The sequence below is a fragment of the Thalassophryne amazonica genome, chromosome 7, assembly GCF_902500255.1.
Source record: "Thalassophryne amazonica chromosome 7, fThaAma1.1, whole genome shotgun sequence".
NCBI classification, from domain to species: domain Eukaryota; kingdom Metazoa; phylum Chordata; class Actinopteri; order Batrachoidiformes; family Batrachoididae; genus Thalassophryne; species Thalassophryne amazonica.
The window spans coordinates 72937716-72953615 of NC_047109.1; the positions used below are offsets into that span (position 1 = coordinate 72937716).

Here is a 15900-nt window from a genome sequence, read left to right on the forward strand (position 1 = left end):
ATAACAGTCTCATGAGAATCCTACTTTTAATAACCCAAAAATCACCACACATCTGATCATATGGAAAACTGTAATTATTTTCCAGGCGACTGAAGAATTTTGCAAGCTAGCATGAAAAAGTAGTTACAATGCTGTCAAGTGTTACTGTTGGTTGTGCCGCCAAGTCGTTTGTGCTGCATGCAGCCACTGTTAGTTTCATACTAAATGGCTAAAGCTGCATGCACGACTACAGCTCCAGGAATGTTGGACTGATTCTTGCTGCAGCACGTTGTGTCACTTTTCACAATGCTATAAACCAGGGGTTTTCAAAGTGTGGGCGAGTGAGCTCCCCGTCAGCAAACAAATAAATTGCTGCCCCCCCGACACACACACAATTTCAACATCTTTGTGCGTTTCTTTTTATTCTTTTACATATTAAACATATTTTAAATATATTTAAGGAACTGCATGCATTTACACATTTTACAGCCTTTGTAAACATTTGAAACATGTTTTTAAAGAACTTTCTATTCTTTCACAAAAAGGGTATAAAAACCCTTTTCAAACATTTTAAACGTGTTTTTAAATAACTTTCTATTCTATTTTTACCTTTTGTCATATTTTATACATCTTACCATTTAAACACCTCAGTGTTTTTAAATGTCTTTGACATAACTAACATTTTAACAAATAATACACTCAACAAAAATATAAACGCAACACTTTTGGTTTTGCTCCCATTTTGTATGAGATGAACTCAAAGATCTAAAACTTTTTCCACATACACAATATCACCATTTCCCTCAAATATTGTTCACAAACCAGTCAATCTGTGATAGTGAGCACTTCTTTGCTGAGATAATCCATCCCACCTCACAGGTGTGCCATATCAAGATGCTGATTAGAGACCATGATTAGTGCACAGGTGTGCCTTAGACTGTCCACAATAAAAGGCTACTCTGAAAGGTGCAGTTTTGTTTTTTTTTTTTTGGGGGGGGGGGGGGGGATACCAGTCATTATCTGGTGTGACCACCATTTGCCTCATGCAATGCAACACATCACCTTTGCATAGAGTTGATGAGGTTCTCAATTGTGGCCTGTGGAATATTGGTCCACTTCTCTTCAATGGCTGTGCGAAGTTGCTGGATATTGGCAGGAACTGGTACACACTGTCGTATACGCCGGTCCAGAGCATCCCAAACATGCTCAATGGGTGACATGTCCGGTGAGTATGCCGGCCATACAAGAACTGGGACATTTTCAGCTTCCAAGAATTGTGTACAGATCCTTGCAACATGGGGCCATGCATTATCCTGCTGCAACATGATCAATCAATCAATTTCAATCAATTTTATTTATATAGCGCCAAATCACAACAAACAGTTGCCGCAAGGCCATACAATAATTACGTAAAAACCCCAATGGTCAAAACGACCCCCTGTGAGCAAGCACTTGGCGACAGTGGGAAGGAAAAACTCCCTTTTAACAGGAAGAAACCTCCAGCAGAACCAGGCTCAGGGAGGGGCAGTCTTCTGCTGGGACTGGTTGGGGCTGAGGGAGAGAACCAGGAAAAAGACATGCTGTGGAGGGGAGCAGAGATCAATCACTAATGATTAAATGCAGAGTGGTGCATACAGAGCAAAAAGAGAAAGAAACACTCAGTGCATCATGGGAACCCCCCAGCAGTCTAAGTCTATAGCAGCATAACTAAGGGATGGTTCAGGGTCACCCGATCCAGCCCTAACTATAAGCTTTAGCAAAAAGGAAAGTTTTAAGCCTAATCTTAAAAGTAGAGAGGGTGTGTGTCTCCCTGATCCGAATTGGGAGCTGGTTCCACAGGAGAGGAGGCTGAAAGCTGAAGGCTCTGCCTCCCATTCTACTCTTACAAACCCTAGGAACTACAAGTAAGCCTGCAGTCTGAGAGCGAAGCGCTCTATTGGGGTGATATGGTACTATGAGGTCCCTAAGATAAGATGGGACCTGATTATTCAAAACCTTATAAGTAAGAAGAAGAATTTTAAATTCTATTCTAGAATTAACAGGAAGCCAATGAAGAGAGGCCAATATGGGTGAGATATGCTCTCTCCTTCTAGTCCCCGTCAGTACTCTAGCTGCAGCATTTTGAATTAACTGAAGGCTTTTCAGGGAACTTTTAGGACAACCTGATAATAATGAATTACAATAGTCCAGCCTAGAGGAAATAAATGCATGAATTAGTTTTTCAGCATCACTCTGAGACAAGACCTTTCTAATTTTAGAGATATTGCGTAAATGCAAAAAAGCAGTCTTACATATTTGTTTAATATGCGCTTTGAATGACATATCCTGATCAAAAATGACTCCAGGATTTCTCACAGTATTACTAGAGGTCAGGGTAATGCCATCCAGAGTAAGGATCTGGTTAGACACCATGTTTCTAAGATTTGTGGGGCCAAGTACAATAACTTCAGTTTTATCTGAGTTTAAAAGCAGGAAATTAGAGGTCATCCATGTCCTTATGTCTGTAAGACAATCCTGTAGTTTAGCTAATTGGTGTGTGTCCTCTGGCTTCATGGATAGATAAAGCTGGGTATCATCTGCATAACAATGAAAATTTAAGCAATGCCGTCTAATAATACTGCCTAAGGGAAGCATGTATAAAGTGAATAAAATTGGTCCTAGCACAGAACCTTGTGGAACTCCATAATTAACCTTAGTCTGTGAAGAAGATTCCCCATTTACATGAACAAATTGTAATCTATTAGATAAATATGATTCAAACCACCGCAGCGCAGTGCCTTTAATACCTATGGCATGCTCTAATCTCTGTAATAAAATTTTATGGTCAACAGTATCAAAAGCAGCACTGAGGTCTAACAGAACAAGCACAGAGATGAGTCCACTGTCTGAGGCCATAAGAAGATCATTTGTAACCTTCACTAATGCCGTTTCTGTACTATGATGAATTCTAAAACCTGACTGAAACTCTTCAAATAGACCATTCCTCTGCAGATGATCAGTTAGCTGTTTTACAACTACCCTTTCAAGAATTTTTGAGAGAAAAGGAAGGTTGGAGATTGGCCTATAATTAGCTAAGATAGCTGGGTCAAGTGATGGCTTTTTAAGTAATGGTTTAATTACTGCCACCTTAAAAGCCTGTGGTACATAGCCAACTAATAAAGATAGATTGATCATATTTAAGATCGAAGCATCACACGAGGTGATGTTCTTGGATGTATGGGACAACAATGGGCCTCAGGATCTCGTCACAGTATCTCTGTGCATTCAAAATGCCATCAATAAAATGCACCTGTGTTCTTCGTCCATAAGACGCCTGCCCATACCATAACCCCACCGCCACCATGGGCCACTCGATCCACAACATTGACATCAGAAAACCGCTCACCCACACGACGCCACACACGCTGTCTGCTATCTGCCCTGAACAGTGTGAACCGGGATTCATCCGTGAAGAGAACACCTCTCCAACATGCCAAACGCCAGCGAATGTGAGCATTTGCCCACTCAAGTCGGTTACGACGACGAACTGGAGTCAGGTCGAGACCCCGATGAGTACGATGAGCATGCAGATGAGCTTCCCTGAGACGGTTTCTGACAGTTTGTGCAGAAATTCTTTGGGTATGCAAATCGATTGTTTCAGCAGCTGTCCGAGTGGCTGGTCTCAGACGATCTTGGAGGTGAACATGCTGGATGTGGAGGTCCTGGGCTGGTGTGGTTACACGTGGTCTATGGTTGTGAGGCTGGTTGGATGTACTGCCAAATTCTCTGAAACGCCTTTGGAGACGGCTTATGGTAGAGAAATGAACATTCAATACAGGAGCAACAGCTCTGGTTGACATTCCTGCTGTCAGCATGCCAACTGCACGCTCCCTCAAATCTTGCGACATCTGTGGCATTGTGCTGTGTGATAAAATTGCATCTTTCAGAGTGGCCTTTTATTGTAGGCAGTCTAAGGCACACCTGTGCACTAATCATGGTGTCTAATCAGCATCTTGATATGGCACACCTGTGAGATGGGATGGATTATCTCAGCAAAGGAGAAGTGCTATCACAGATTTAGACTGGTTTGTGAACAATATTTGAGGGAAATGGTGATATTGTGTATGTGGAAAAAGTTTTAGATCTTTGAGTTCATCTCATACAAAATGGGAGCAAAACCAAAAGTGTTGCGTTTATATTTTCGTTGAGTGTATTAAACTTTTATACATATTTAGTCTCATCTAGTCTCATAACTTGTTTAGTGTAAGCAATGAGTCTGGGTCTTTGACGCGCACAGCCGGTTGATGTGGAGATGCAATGTGGAGAGGCGCAAACAAAGATAGTCCTCTACTTTCTTCTTTTTTTGGTTGCCCCAAACTCTCTTCTCACTGGTAGATTTACACACTAAATATTTATCCATTTTGCTCCTGGCATGTTAGCCAACAATGTTTTCTTTTTCCTTTCCCCCCCCCCTTTTTTTTTGTTGGTTAACTGTTTACAGTTGGGGTTTTTTTGCCCCCCTGAAGAACTCCAGTGATCCCCGGGGGGGGGACACCCCAGAGTTTGAAAACCACTGCTATAAACAGTTCTACATATATATTTATGATCTGTAATAAACGAGCAATCAGGTTTTAAAAGCAGCTGCTCTGCTATAAAATCGACATTCTTTCATTGCTTTGTGAATAGCGCTGGTATCTGCAAGCACTCTGCATACTGTAGCCAAACATATGATTGATACAATAATATGTATAAACAATGGACCATATCTGCTTAATTGTTAAAGTCCACACACTGTACTCAGATTAGTCTTCAAAGCACTAAATAGCTATTTCACCCTCTGGATTAGACAACAGTCACAGCAGCAGAACGTAAGCGATGACTGATGTTAGAGATGGGTATGATGTTGGTGAATTGTGCTCTTCATGTCATACAGACTCCACACCTTAAATTGTGTGCACACTGAAATGGAGTGCACAACCAACCAGCAGCATTCCACCGATGAGCACGACAACTGTGCTTTCTCTTCGGATGAAACCCTGACATCACTGTAATCCGTGTCAAGCAAGCTGCTGTTTATTGTGGCGCTCACCCTGGTTATTTATTCATCTAATTTCAGAAGGATTGGGCAGTGAGAAATATACAGACATGAGTGAGCGTATGCAAAAATCAGCCAGGAATATATTATTGGTCCCACCTCCCCCCCAAAAAAACACATTTTGAACACACGTGTTAAAATAATTTTTGTATGCCTTACACAACATATTGCCAGACTTTTAATGTTGCATTTGAGAAACATCCCCAAAAACCACATGTATAGTGACTACAGTCCAAAGTTAAACACGCAGCAATGCACAAACATGCACGGTTGTTACTGGACATATCAAATAACCCAATAGTGTATAGACACATTCTTCCACACAAAAACATCCGGAGGAAATCTACCAACAATCTAGCAAAGCAAACTCAGTGGGTGCCTAAACACATGAACATACTCCTTTAGCATGGTGTGCGAGCCAACAACACACCGCTGGCCTCACTCTAACGTGCACAGACAGTGTGATGTAAACAGGGCCACTACCAGCTAGCTGGATTGCCCAGGGCCACCATACCGTGTCTCATCACTGCAGGATAATGGTGACCACAGTGGTGGTGTTTGGCATCACTGCTGTCACTTTGGCTTCAGATCCATGATATTTGCTCTGAGCTCTAACTGGCCAGGTTTTGTTTCACGGGGTCACTGCTTTTACAGAAGGCATGTACCTTTTTCCTGTGACAAACACGAGCAAAAATTCAGGTGTTGCACGAGCTTTTAGTGCATGCTGTGCTTAAAAGCATTTCTATTGTGCTGCGGGGCCTTCACGTTCAGCTGGAAAACAGGAAAGGAGTCAAAGTGTACGCTTGTGTGGAAGTGCTCTCCATCTCTGCTGCTTAAAATCCAAAGCAATTAGAGAGGCCAGATGGTGGGCTGGACTCCGAATAAATAGCTGTGTATTGACAGAAGAAGCCTGCAACTAAAATGAACTGTGACAAGGAGCCAAGATGACACAGATACATGATGGCTTCAAAGCACCATGCAAACAAACACTGAGGACACACTGCCACAGTATCACCGTCTCTGAAAGCAAAGCAAAGCCAAAAAAAAAAAAAAAAAAAAAAAAAAAAAAGCAGAATTTGATTGCATCATTTTGTGGGAAAATAAGTGCTTTTGTACAGAAAATTAGGCAGGTCCATGTGCACTCATGGGCATGTGCAATTGTGTGCTACCACATTCCACACTGTGCACACAAGCACAGACATAATCATGAGTACCAGTGTTAAAATTTGACCAAACCAGTTTGGTGAGAACAATGTAGCCATTGAGGCATTTCATTTGCACTTTCAGCTTGTCCTGCACAGTGAACTGAAATCACAGCGCTCCCCCACCCACCCACCCCCCGGGAAAACCGCTAAGACTACAAACCAGTTGCCTAAACACTATGTGCAAGCCCAATAAAAATTTAAATCCTGAAACCCTCGAGTAGAAAACATACTAAAATACTTTATTTTATGAATGCTCATCTGAAAACTTGACAGAATAATTGACATTTAAACCACCGTGACCAAACTAACAAAGTTACCACAGCCGAGGATGGGGTGTGCTCGAGCACATGATAAATGTTACAAAATGGACTTTCCTAGTCCAACGCTGGTTGCAAAACCCTGTTCTAGCCTCTGTGTTGACAGCATACACACATACTGTACACACAAGGATCAGCCTGAACCGAAAGAAGGCAAACACCAAAACCAGGAAATGAGTGAAAGAAGGTGCTGCTGGTGACGGATGATTGACTATAGAGGGTTTTCAATCATGTGACCGATTTGCTACAGGACAGATGCTGTCTCCATTCTGGATTACAAGGAGGCTGGCGCGTGATAGACAAATGGAGAGAATGTCCGGTTATTACGATGCTTTAAATCCTCGAGGTAAAGCTATTTGTGTAGTGAGCGCCTTGTATGGCAGCACCCTGACATCGGGGTGAATGTGAGGCATGATTGTAAAGCGCTTTGAGCGCCTGATGCAGATGGAAAAGCGCTATATAAATGCAGTCCATTTATCGTGATAGATGTGTAGCAGTTGGTTTAGTGGAACCGTATCTTGTACCAGATAGTGAATTTAGTGGTGATGTAACAAATTGACCAACAGTGTCACACTGCGATATTGTGAACTAGGAAGCTGCCGACCAGGGCAGCTTCGCCAGCCTCCTGCAGAGCATCACAGCGGAGCTCTGAAAGCGGAGGTCGTCTTGGAGTCCTAGTGATTTCTCTCACCAGGCGCTGGAAGGACAGCTTGCGGATCAGCAGCTCGGTGCTGGAGGACCACAATGTAAATAAGCATCCGTATTGGAAGCGTTCTTGTGTTATCCTCGGCAGTATTTTTATGTATTCTTATATAATTTTATTGCCGAATAAAATAAAATTCTGGGAGCAGTGGATTTCTGGTAGTGGCGGATCTCTCTCAGCGCCACGGTGCCGTGAAGCTTCTTCACACCAACGTTAAAGCTTCTACAATTGTTCGCCAAATGCACGTAGCGTAACACAGCGGCCACCGCGTCATAATCCAGAATGGCCGCGGGACACAAAATGACGTGACCGATACGTCACATGAAAACCCTCTACAGACAGCGAGAACAGTACACAGCCCGATTGATTAATCTTCAAATGTAATCAGTTTAAAATCAGTGGATGTAGCGTCTATTCAATCAAGTTATCCTGTGTTAGAAGTAAAGGAGAAGCAAACAATGCTGAAGGCTTCAAAAATCAAGAAATCTTTAATAGCTTCCAAATACGAAAAAAGAGACATGACAAAAGTGTGACAATTCTAATTAGATTTTTCTTTTCAAGAGACTAAAACGTAGTTAAAAAAAAAAAAAAATTTAAAAAAAATTCACAATGAGCAGTTGATAAAAGCACATTTTGGGACAAGATGTGTGTACAGTTCGTTTTGTATAGAGGACGCATATTTGCCAGTTTTGGCAGAAATCACAGCGCAGCAGTCAAGAATAAAGCACTCAGAAAACATAAATTATAAAGCACCACAAAATAAAACAAGGGGGGGAACAACTAAAAAGGAGAAAAAAAAAATCCTTCATGCTTGCATTCACTGAATACACAAACGTGACACCATAAATTAGTAATTTCTCACTACATATTTATATATTTATACTATGTACATATTTTTTCTGCCATATCAGATGGGAAATGTTAAGGCTTTGATTAGTAGTGAGATATTTGGAGCCAAAGAACCTATAAAACTATGTGGCTTTCTTGTATTTTGACTAACCTCATGCTACACTCGGGGCAGGATCATGAATTCGCTGAAGGTTTTTGTCTGACACACCTTATGTGAACTGATGTGGGTGGCAGGTGTGTGTGTGTGTGTGTGTGTGTGTGTGTGTGTGTGTGTGTGTGTGTGTGTGTGTGTGTGTGTGTGTGTGTGTGTGTGTGTGTGTGTGTGGGGCACTATGTAGATGAGCAGAGAGCTGCGACTGTAAGAGCAACTGATGGGGTGTGTGTGTGTGTGTGTCCCCCAACAGTGGCGCATTCTGAGATTTATATATCTGGTGTACAACAGAAGCGGAAAGGACACACTATTTCCAACAAGCACTGTTCCCCTGACAACGAGTAAAAGGATCGTCCCTGTGACTGCAGTCGCACGTGGTCATCCAGATGGGAACAGGTTGGACCTATTTGGGAACAAGAAAGCAGTGGAACAGGGGCATGTCATAATGCAGATCCGTCCACACAGTGTCTGTCCTGACAGAGCTGCTGAGCAAGAAGAGAAGTCACGCTTCTGCATTTTTTGAGCGCACATATTTGTGTGGGCTTATGTCAGAAGACAGCAGAGTTTGTCAGGTGTGAGGTGTCTTCAGCATAGTTTGGCTGTGGGAGTGAGAATAATGAGTGACTGAGGGGTGTTTGTGTGTGGGCGAATGTTTCTCTGCATTCTTCATATAGATATATTTATATAAATGTTTGTGTCCAAGCGCTGCACAATAATCCGTTGCATGTTTTTCTCCTCCATATGGTGACAAAAAAGAAAAAACAAAAGTGGCTATTCAGGTAGCATCCGCAAAAGCAAGGAGAGATGCCCCAAAGCACCCCAAGCATCATGAAAAGATACACTGACAGACAATTATATACAAACACAGAGCTGACTTAGAGGCCACACACACACATACATATCACATCCTCTGTAGTTGCAGTCTACCTGATGGGTAATGTGTATATTTTAACATTATGCAAAGTCTGTGTTAAGAAGAGGGTGTAGCCAATTGCACAAAAATCATTTTTGTTTGGAAATGCAAACTTGAGGCATGGGGCGGGGTACTGTATATTTGTGGACAAATTTTAAAAAAATTAAAGTGTAAACTCAGCCAGTTCAGTGTGTCACCACGCTGAAACCACAGAGATAAAAGCAAAAATTACATTCTGAATGCCTTCCGAGACATTTGAACTTTGAGCAAGGTCACCACAAGGCATCGTCCTCTTTTGTTCAATAAGTACTGGCTCCATTGATATTTACAGATTTCAGAAATATGCACATTTTTCACAAGAAAAATAATGATTTTACATATATAGTGCACAAGTACCTCACATCAAAATGTACAGACAACTTCTGTTTTTGCCCTCAAACCGAATGTTACATGCATTCTGTGTGCATCTAGACAGCAACACACAAGTGCAAAAACAATACTTTTTGGTGGCTGTGACAAAGCAGCTATGTTCAATAAATGTACAGATTGGCAGGAGTAGCATTTCATATAAGCTAAGGCCATGAGATAATCCATATGCCAGACTGGGCCCAAACATCAAAACCAGTCTTGTCTTTCCTGTTCTCTCCACCCCTCTGAAAATTAAAAGCCAAAATACCATCACATCTCAAATGGGTACTAGTTAGTGGTTGGGACAGTTCAGCTAATTAGCAAAAGCCATGAGCAGACCAATTTGCCGCCACTAAATTTTGGATTTTTGTGAAAAATGTTTGTAAACCTAAAAACCATGCATTTGTGCCTGTTTGGAGCTTGTACACAAATCCAGTGAGTGAAATGGACACAGTGCAAAGGCAACAGCAGTTTCATTTGTTCATTTAGTTATTCATGTGCATCTGAATCATCTGATCTTGACGTGCTAAACTTTTTTTTGGAAGCTCCTCATAGGTTTTTCCAGGTTTTTATAGAGGCAAAAACAAGAAACCAAGCTGCATTCATTTAAGTGGTGAGCAGCAAGATCAGCTAAATGTTTTCCAGGATAACTGTGCCCACCACTAGTACTAGCTGAAAACAATAAATATCCTTGGTCTTGTTAATACCTCAGGTTGACCTGCAGCCGTGTGAATACCACAACAGGGAAGGATACATGACTAAAAAGCCAGAAACAACGAGAAGGGGGAAAAAAAAAGAAAGAAGGCAGTAGGATTCATCTCCAAGGGCACCATTTAAGTCATCTGGTGACTGATAAGATACAATGATGCATGCAGGTGTGCACAATGGGCTTTAAGACAGCAGGGTAAAGTGGCCATGATGCATCATTTGCCTGAAATGGCCTCTGGAGAGTTATCAAGATAAATTAGCAGGCAGAAGACAAACAAGCAGTCTGCATCTGTATCATAAAGGGTCATTTCACTGCCACTTAGTCAATACGACTCCCTCAGCGTCACTGTGGACATAAGCTTAAGTTTGTCTACAAATAACTCGCTGTATTTAACAACATCCGCTAATGGGGAAAAAAAAAAAAAAAAAAAAAAAGAGTATGTGACTCGCTGAAAATCTACCTGGCGCTGTTGACAGTGGAAGTGGGGATCTGTTACACCCGCCTATTTAATGTAAGAGGAGGCGGGGGCGGGGGGGGATGTACAGCAAACATGGCCACTCCAGGTGGATCAGTCAGTCCTGACATGTCAGGGCAGTCCAGGCTGGAACAGAGGAGGTGGGGCATTTGACACATCAGGAGCAATAAAATACTCCTCTGCTCTCTGTAGCCCTGACCTCAACACTGCCCTGGATAAATCAAGCTCCTCGTAAACAGTAGGAGAGGGCGATAAAGAGCGGCAGAGATGGTGGGATGATGGAGCCAGAGAAATAGAAGGCGTAGACGGCGCAACGTCATAAATGATAAGCGGTTGCAATCTGTTGGTCCCAGCTAAGCAAGCATCTTCACGGCTCATTACCAATCAAGCTCCTCCTGCCAGGAGCACTTTGAAAAGACAGGGATGAGGAGGAATAGAAAAGAAGAGACATGCTGCTTTCCAGTCCTCCTGTCTCCTGCATTGCTTGCGCTCCATCCCCTGATCTTGTCAGATCAGCTAGACCTCAATTCCTCATCCCATGTTTAGCCTCTCTTACCTCCAGGCACTGTGGGAAAACATTGCATGTGAATACCTTGTTAAGAACTCTGAATTAACTCGAAGTCCCCTATAGTACTTTGTTGAATAAGTCATCTCCTGTTTTGGGAAGGGCACTAAATTTTGTTTTAAAAACTCTACCACAGCTGATGTACTATATCACTGATAGTTTGCAATTGTTTTGGAGTTCAAGACGAAAGTAAAGAGCAGAAAAGATAACTTGCACATACCCAGCAGACATAAGCAAATACGGTTTCCTCATCTGAAATCATGATGCCACCGTCTTTACCTTGAAATGTTTTCCTCCACGTGCATCACGACCTGCTCACTACCCAGCAGCTGCTATGGCATTTAACAAAACAAAAAAAAGCTTTCTCACAGGAGAACCGAGAATAGCAGGCAACATCTAACTGTCTGACAGCCCCTTCCACTTCTGTTCTGCTGGAGATAAGTGAATATGCGAGTGAAACGTCTCTACCATGATGCCATTATCCTACGCTTAAGCCACGTAGTTGCTCCCCTTTCGGCTGTCGGAGTTCTTGTCAAGGTTCCAGTGATAGCAATAGTACGAGTAAAGCAGTGGCAGTCAGGTGGGTTTTTTCTGTTTGTTTTTGGGATCAGACAAAGATAATTCCTTCCAACCTCCCCCTGTCCAGTGCGTTCTGGAGTTGTACTATGATTAACAGGTTATGCTTAAAACAAACATATAATTAAAAAATAAAAAGACAATGAAAGTTTTTTTTTTTTTTTTTTTTTAATTCTATCAGAAAGGAACAAGACCCTGGAACCACAAAATGTCTCAGGAGGAATCCTCCACCCTGACTTTTTTCTCCTCCTGCTTTCCTTTTCTCTTCTATACGTAAACGGCAGTCCGTGAAATGACAGAGCCGTCGCCCTGGGACTCCATGTCATCATCCATGTAACCTCTAATCACATCGTCCTGGTCGTGTGGTGGACGAAGCTGAAGGATGGGGGCCCCTCCACTGAAGTGGTCATACCTCTCCTCGTCCTCCAGCTCGTCAAACTTTCTCCTCTCTGCTTCATCTATCTCGCTGCTTAGCAGGATGTCTTGAGCAGTGGGCGTAGTGGAAATAACTTCAGACCGACTCCCCACAGCGAGTGGTTGGTGGTGGTTTTTGTCTCCGAGGCCCTGGTGGGATGAACCCTCATTGTAAACGTAGACAGGACCGTTGTTGCCGCCACCTCCCACACCGCCGGTACTTGCACCACCACCTGTGCCGTTCTTACTGGCCTTCTTGCCGCTGCCAAATATGCGCGTCTTCATGTCTGTGCCGCCATTAGCACGATAACCTTGCTGCTGCCTGCGACTACGAGTGACAAGCACGGCGATGAGAGCGGCAACCAAAAGGGAGGCCAGCAGGGAGCCAATCACAGCTCCTGCCACCACACCAGCGTTGGAGGAGTTCCCTGGGGGCTCTGTAGGAGGGAGGAGAGGCAGGAAAAGAAAGAACGAGTAAAAGGAAGAGAAACAGCAAGGAAGAAACAAAATACAGCATAAAAAAGGAGAAGTTGGAAAAGGGCAAAGTCAAAGAAAGAAGGGAAACACAAAGAAGGCACTGGTTGGATGATGTCAGTGGAGCTCATCTGAAGTGTATTCAGTGAAGTGTGTTTGAATGCTGAGGTGTCAGTACAGTCAAATGTGTGTGCTGAGCTTCTAGCCACACTGACATTTCCTCCTTTCCCTGAGAGCTGCTCCTGTCCCCATTCCCACAGCCATGTCATAGTGAAGTTTCAGCCATTTTTGCCCTTCAACAGCCATGATCTGTCCAAGGTTCTCTCTCTCTCCGCTCACCACAAATCACAAGGCAAAGCAGTGATGGCCGGCGTGATAGAAGCCAGAGAGCAAGCCACATACACTTCACGAAGGAGCAGGGAATGGTCTGCGCAGGGCATAACAGGTGAAGTCATGTAGAGGAGGACAATGATGTATGGCGGAGAGCAGAGTGGAAATGAGATGAAGGGGAGGTGGCGGCAGAGAGAGTTGAGTGACAAAGCGACAGCAGAATGACAATTCCTCCTGGAATCCAGAGATGCAGAGCAAAGAACAGATCTGCAACTCACTACTTCTCTAAATCACATGCACTGCTTTCAAATGTGCTCACTTTTTCTCCAACTACTGCTACTGGCTAAATTACAACTGCCATGTTACTCACTTATCCTGAGGAATAGTACCCATTTTAAGTTGAGTTTGATTAAGTCAAACCTGTCTGGGAGAAGGGAGCGAAGCAGTAAACTAGGACTCGTCATCCAAACCAATAATTCTATTGGAGTGCACTAAAAATTCCAGAGAGATGCAGTCATCCCAAGATGACCGTGGTGAATAGATCCCTTAAGATGCAAAGTGGTTTCACTGAACTCTTGCTTCCCTCTGCTTCACCCTTCGACCACAGATAAATGCATTTTAGTAATTTGATAAAAAATGATTAAATTCTTCGGCAGATAAGATTACTGCCCTCAAAGGCACAACTGATGAGAGATCTGAACACTCCTAGCATGCTGGAGCCACAGTATCAGAGCCCTGACTGTTTTCTCTTACCATGATTGTATTTAAAAACACCAAAAAAGATAAAGATCAACTCTATCAGTGCTACTACAGAATTGGATGTACGGACGAATCAACTTTACAGTTGTGCAATATCACTGCAATTTTGATGTTGAGTAGTCAATGATGCCATGATTATTACACTCACATCCACAGTACTGAGAGCAGCAATGCCTAGGAGACTCCACCAGGCTGCCGTCATGCAGGGGGAACGCATGCGAAAGTTTGCAAAACCCTCTGCTGTTATTGGTCGGAATTACATGTTCTGCGTGCCTGAATGCAACACAAATCTCATGGTTGTGCACTTCGACTTCCTGTTACTCCATGCTCACTTTGGAGCCATGGTCTATTCAAGGCCATAGGTGCATGATTGCAGTTAGCACCCAACATGGACTATGACAAAGTTGAATAAATTAAAGTGTTTCATCGGAGAATAGGACAGTATACCACATCACAATGATCAGGGAGTCTTTCTTCATGTATCCTGTACACTTGTCAGCGTAAGAAATGGCAGACAACATTCACAGCGCTTTGTCATTTAACCCATTTTGCCCCACTGGCAACAACTGTTACCAAAGTGTATCACTGTCATTTTCTACTCACAATAAAAAAACAAAACAAAAAAAAAAACAACTCAAAGGTACTAATGCAACTTTTTCCACTTATTTATTAAAAAAAAAAATCTGGGCATAAACGGATTAATTTTTAGTGTAAAGAATTCAGAGACTACAGCGCATTGTGATTGGCTGCAACCTTCCATCTCTTCAGGACCTGTACACCTCCAGGACACTGGGGCGTTCAGGTCGGATCAGAGCCGATCCTCCTCCCCTCAGGCAGGAGGCTACGGTCCCTTCGGAACGGAACCTCCCGCCATAAGAACAGTTTTTTCCCCCTCTGCTGTTAGCCTCCTAAACAAGAACCTTTAGAACTCTACATTGTTGCTATCACCACCATTTATTTATCTTAGCTCATACATTCTGTACATTTTGTAACATTGTTATAGTGTAAAGTTTTATTATATATTACTTGTTTTACTGCTCTATTTTTTTTATGTTAGCACCAAGTACCGCAGCAATTTCCTAGTGTTGTGAACTTGTTCACTCATATGGCAATAAAACTTTTCTGATTCTGATTAATTTGATTCCTCTCTCACAGCAATGGTGGCAGCAACAACAGAGGAGGGAAAAGTGTGGGTACAAGCATGGACGTCTAAGCAACGGTACCAGACATTATGAAAGATTCAAATTTTAAAAAGGACAATATTTCAAGCTATGAACTTCACAAAATGAGCCCAGATGTCTTGTTTTGCATTGGAGAGAGAGAGAGAGAGAAAAAAAAAACAGTCACACACAAGGCTGGGCTTTGTAAGAATTCAATTTTCTCTTCTTTTGACATTTCGATTTTTCTTTCACACTTAAATGAACTTGTAATATAGTGTTGTTGGTGCCGAGATGTGACCTGTTGTTTCTACTCATTTGTCAAAAGGCATGCATTAATTCTTTGCAGACAGACTAAACCATTCCCTTTACCCGTGTGTTCAGTAATTAATGTGACATCGGGATGAGTTAACCTCGACTAGATTTTCATAAACAAATGCTGACTTTGAAGCCTGAAGCAACTATTTTCTACTGTAAATCCCTGTTTGACGAAGTTTTATATCAACTGTATGAAAGTCAAAGAAATCTTATATTACCATTCTTTCTGTTGCTTGTTCCACATACTCCTTCAGATTAGTCAGTAGCCATTTACTGTAAAATGTGCATTGCAGTTTGAAAATAGAAAGTCAGATCAAGTCTTAGTCCACATTCTGATTTGTAACCTAACAGAAGTAATTCTTGAGCGCAAAGAGGCCGGTATCTGTGTTCCACTCTTCTCTTACCTCTTGCATACTATGGCTAAATCCATTTCATATTTATGCTACATCTATACATCTTACGTATGTCAATTTGTCAATTGTGTTACTTCTACATGTTCAGTCGGTCTGTGTGGCACTTTACAC

General features: G+C 42.4%; 1 protein-coding gene across 3 annotated transcripts in view; it reads right to left on the minus strand.

Moving 5' to 3' along the window:
• si:ch73-22o12.1 (nectin-2) overlaps positions 1-15900 on the minus strand; it is a 240253-nt gene that overhangs the window by 107263 nt on the left and 117090 nt on the right. For 2 of the 3 annotated variants that reach the window (XM_034174434.1, XM_034174435.1), the window contains exon 7: positions 8521-12775. The exons of the other annotated variant lie outside the window; for it this stretch is intronic. In XM_034174434.1, coding sequence (XP_034030325.1) covers positions 12192-12775 — 584 coding nt within the window. In that variant the 3' untranslated portion in view covers positions 8521-12191. Of the gene's footprint in view, positions 1-8520; positions 12776-15900 lie in introns of those variants that run through there. 3 annotated transcript variants of the gene reach the window in all.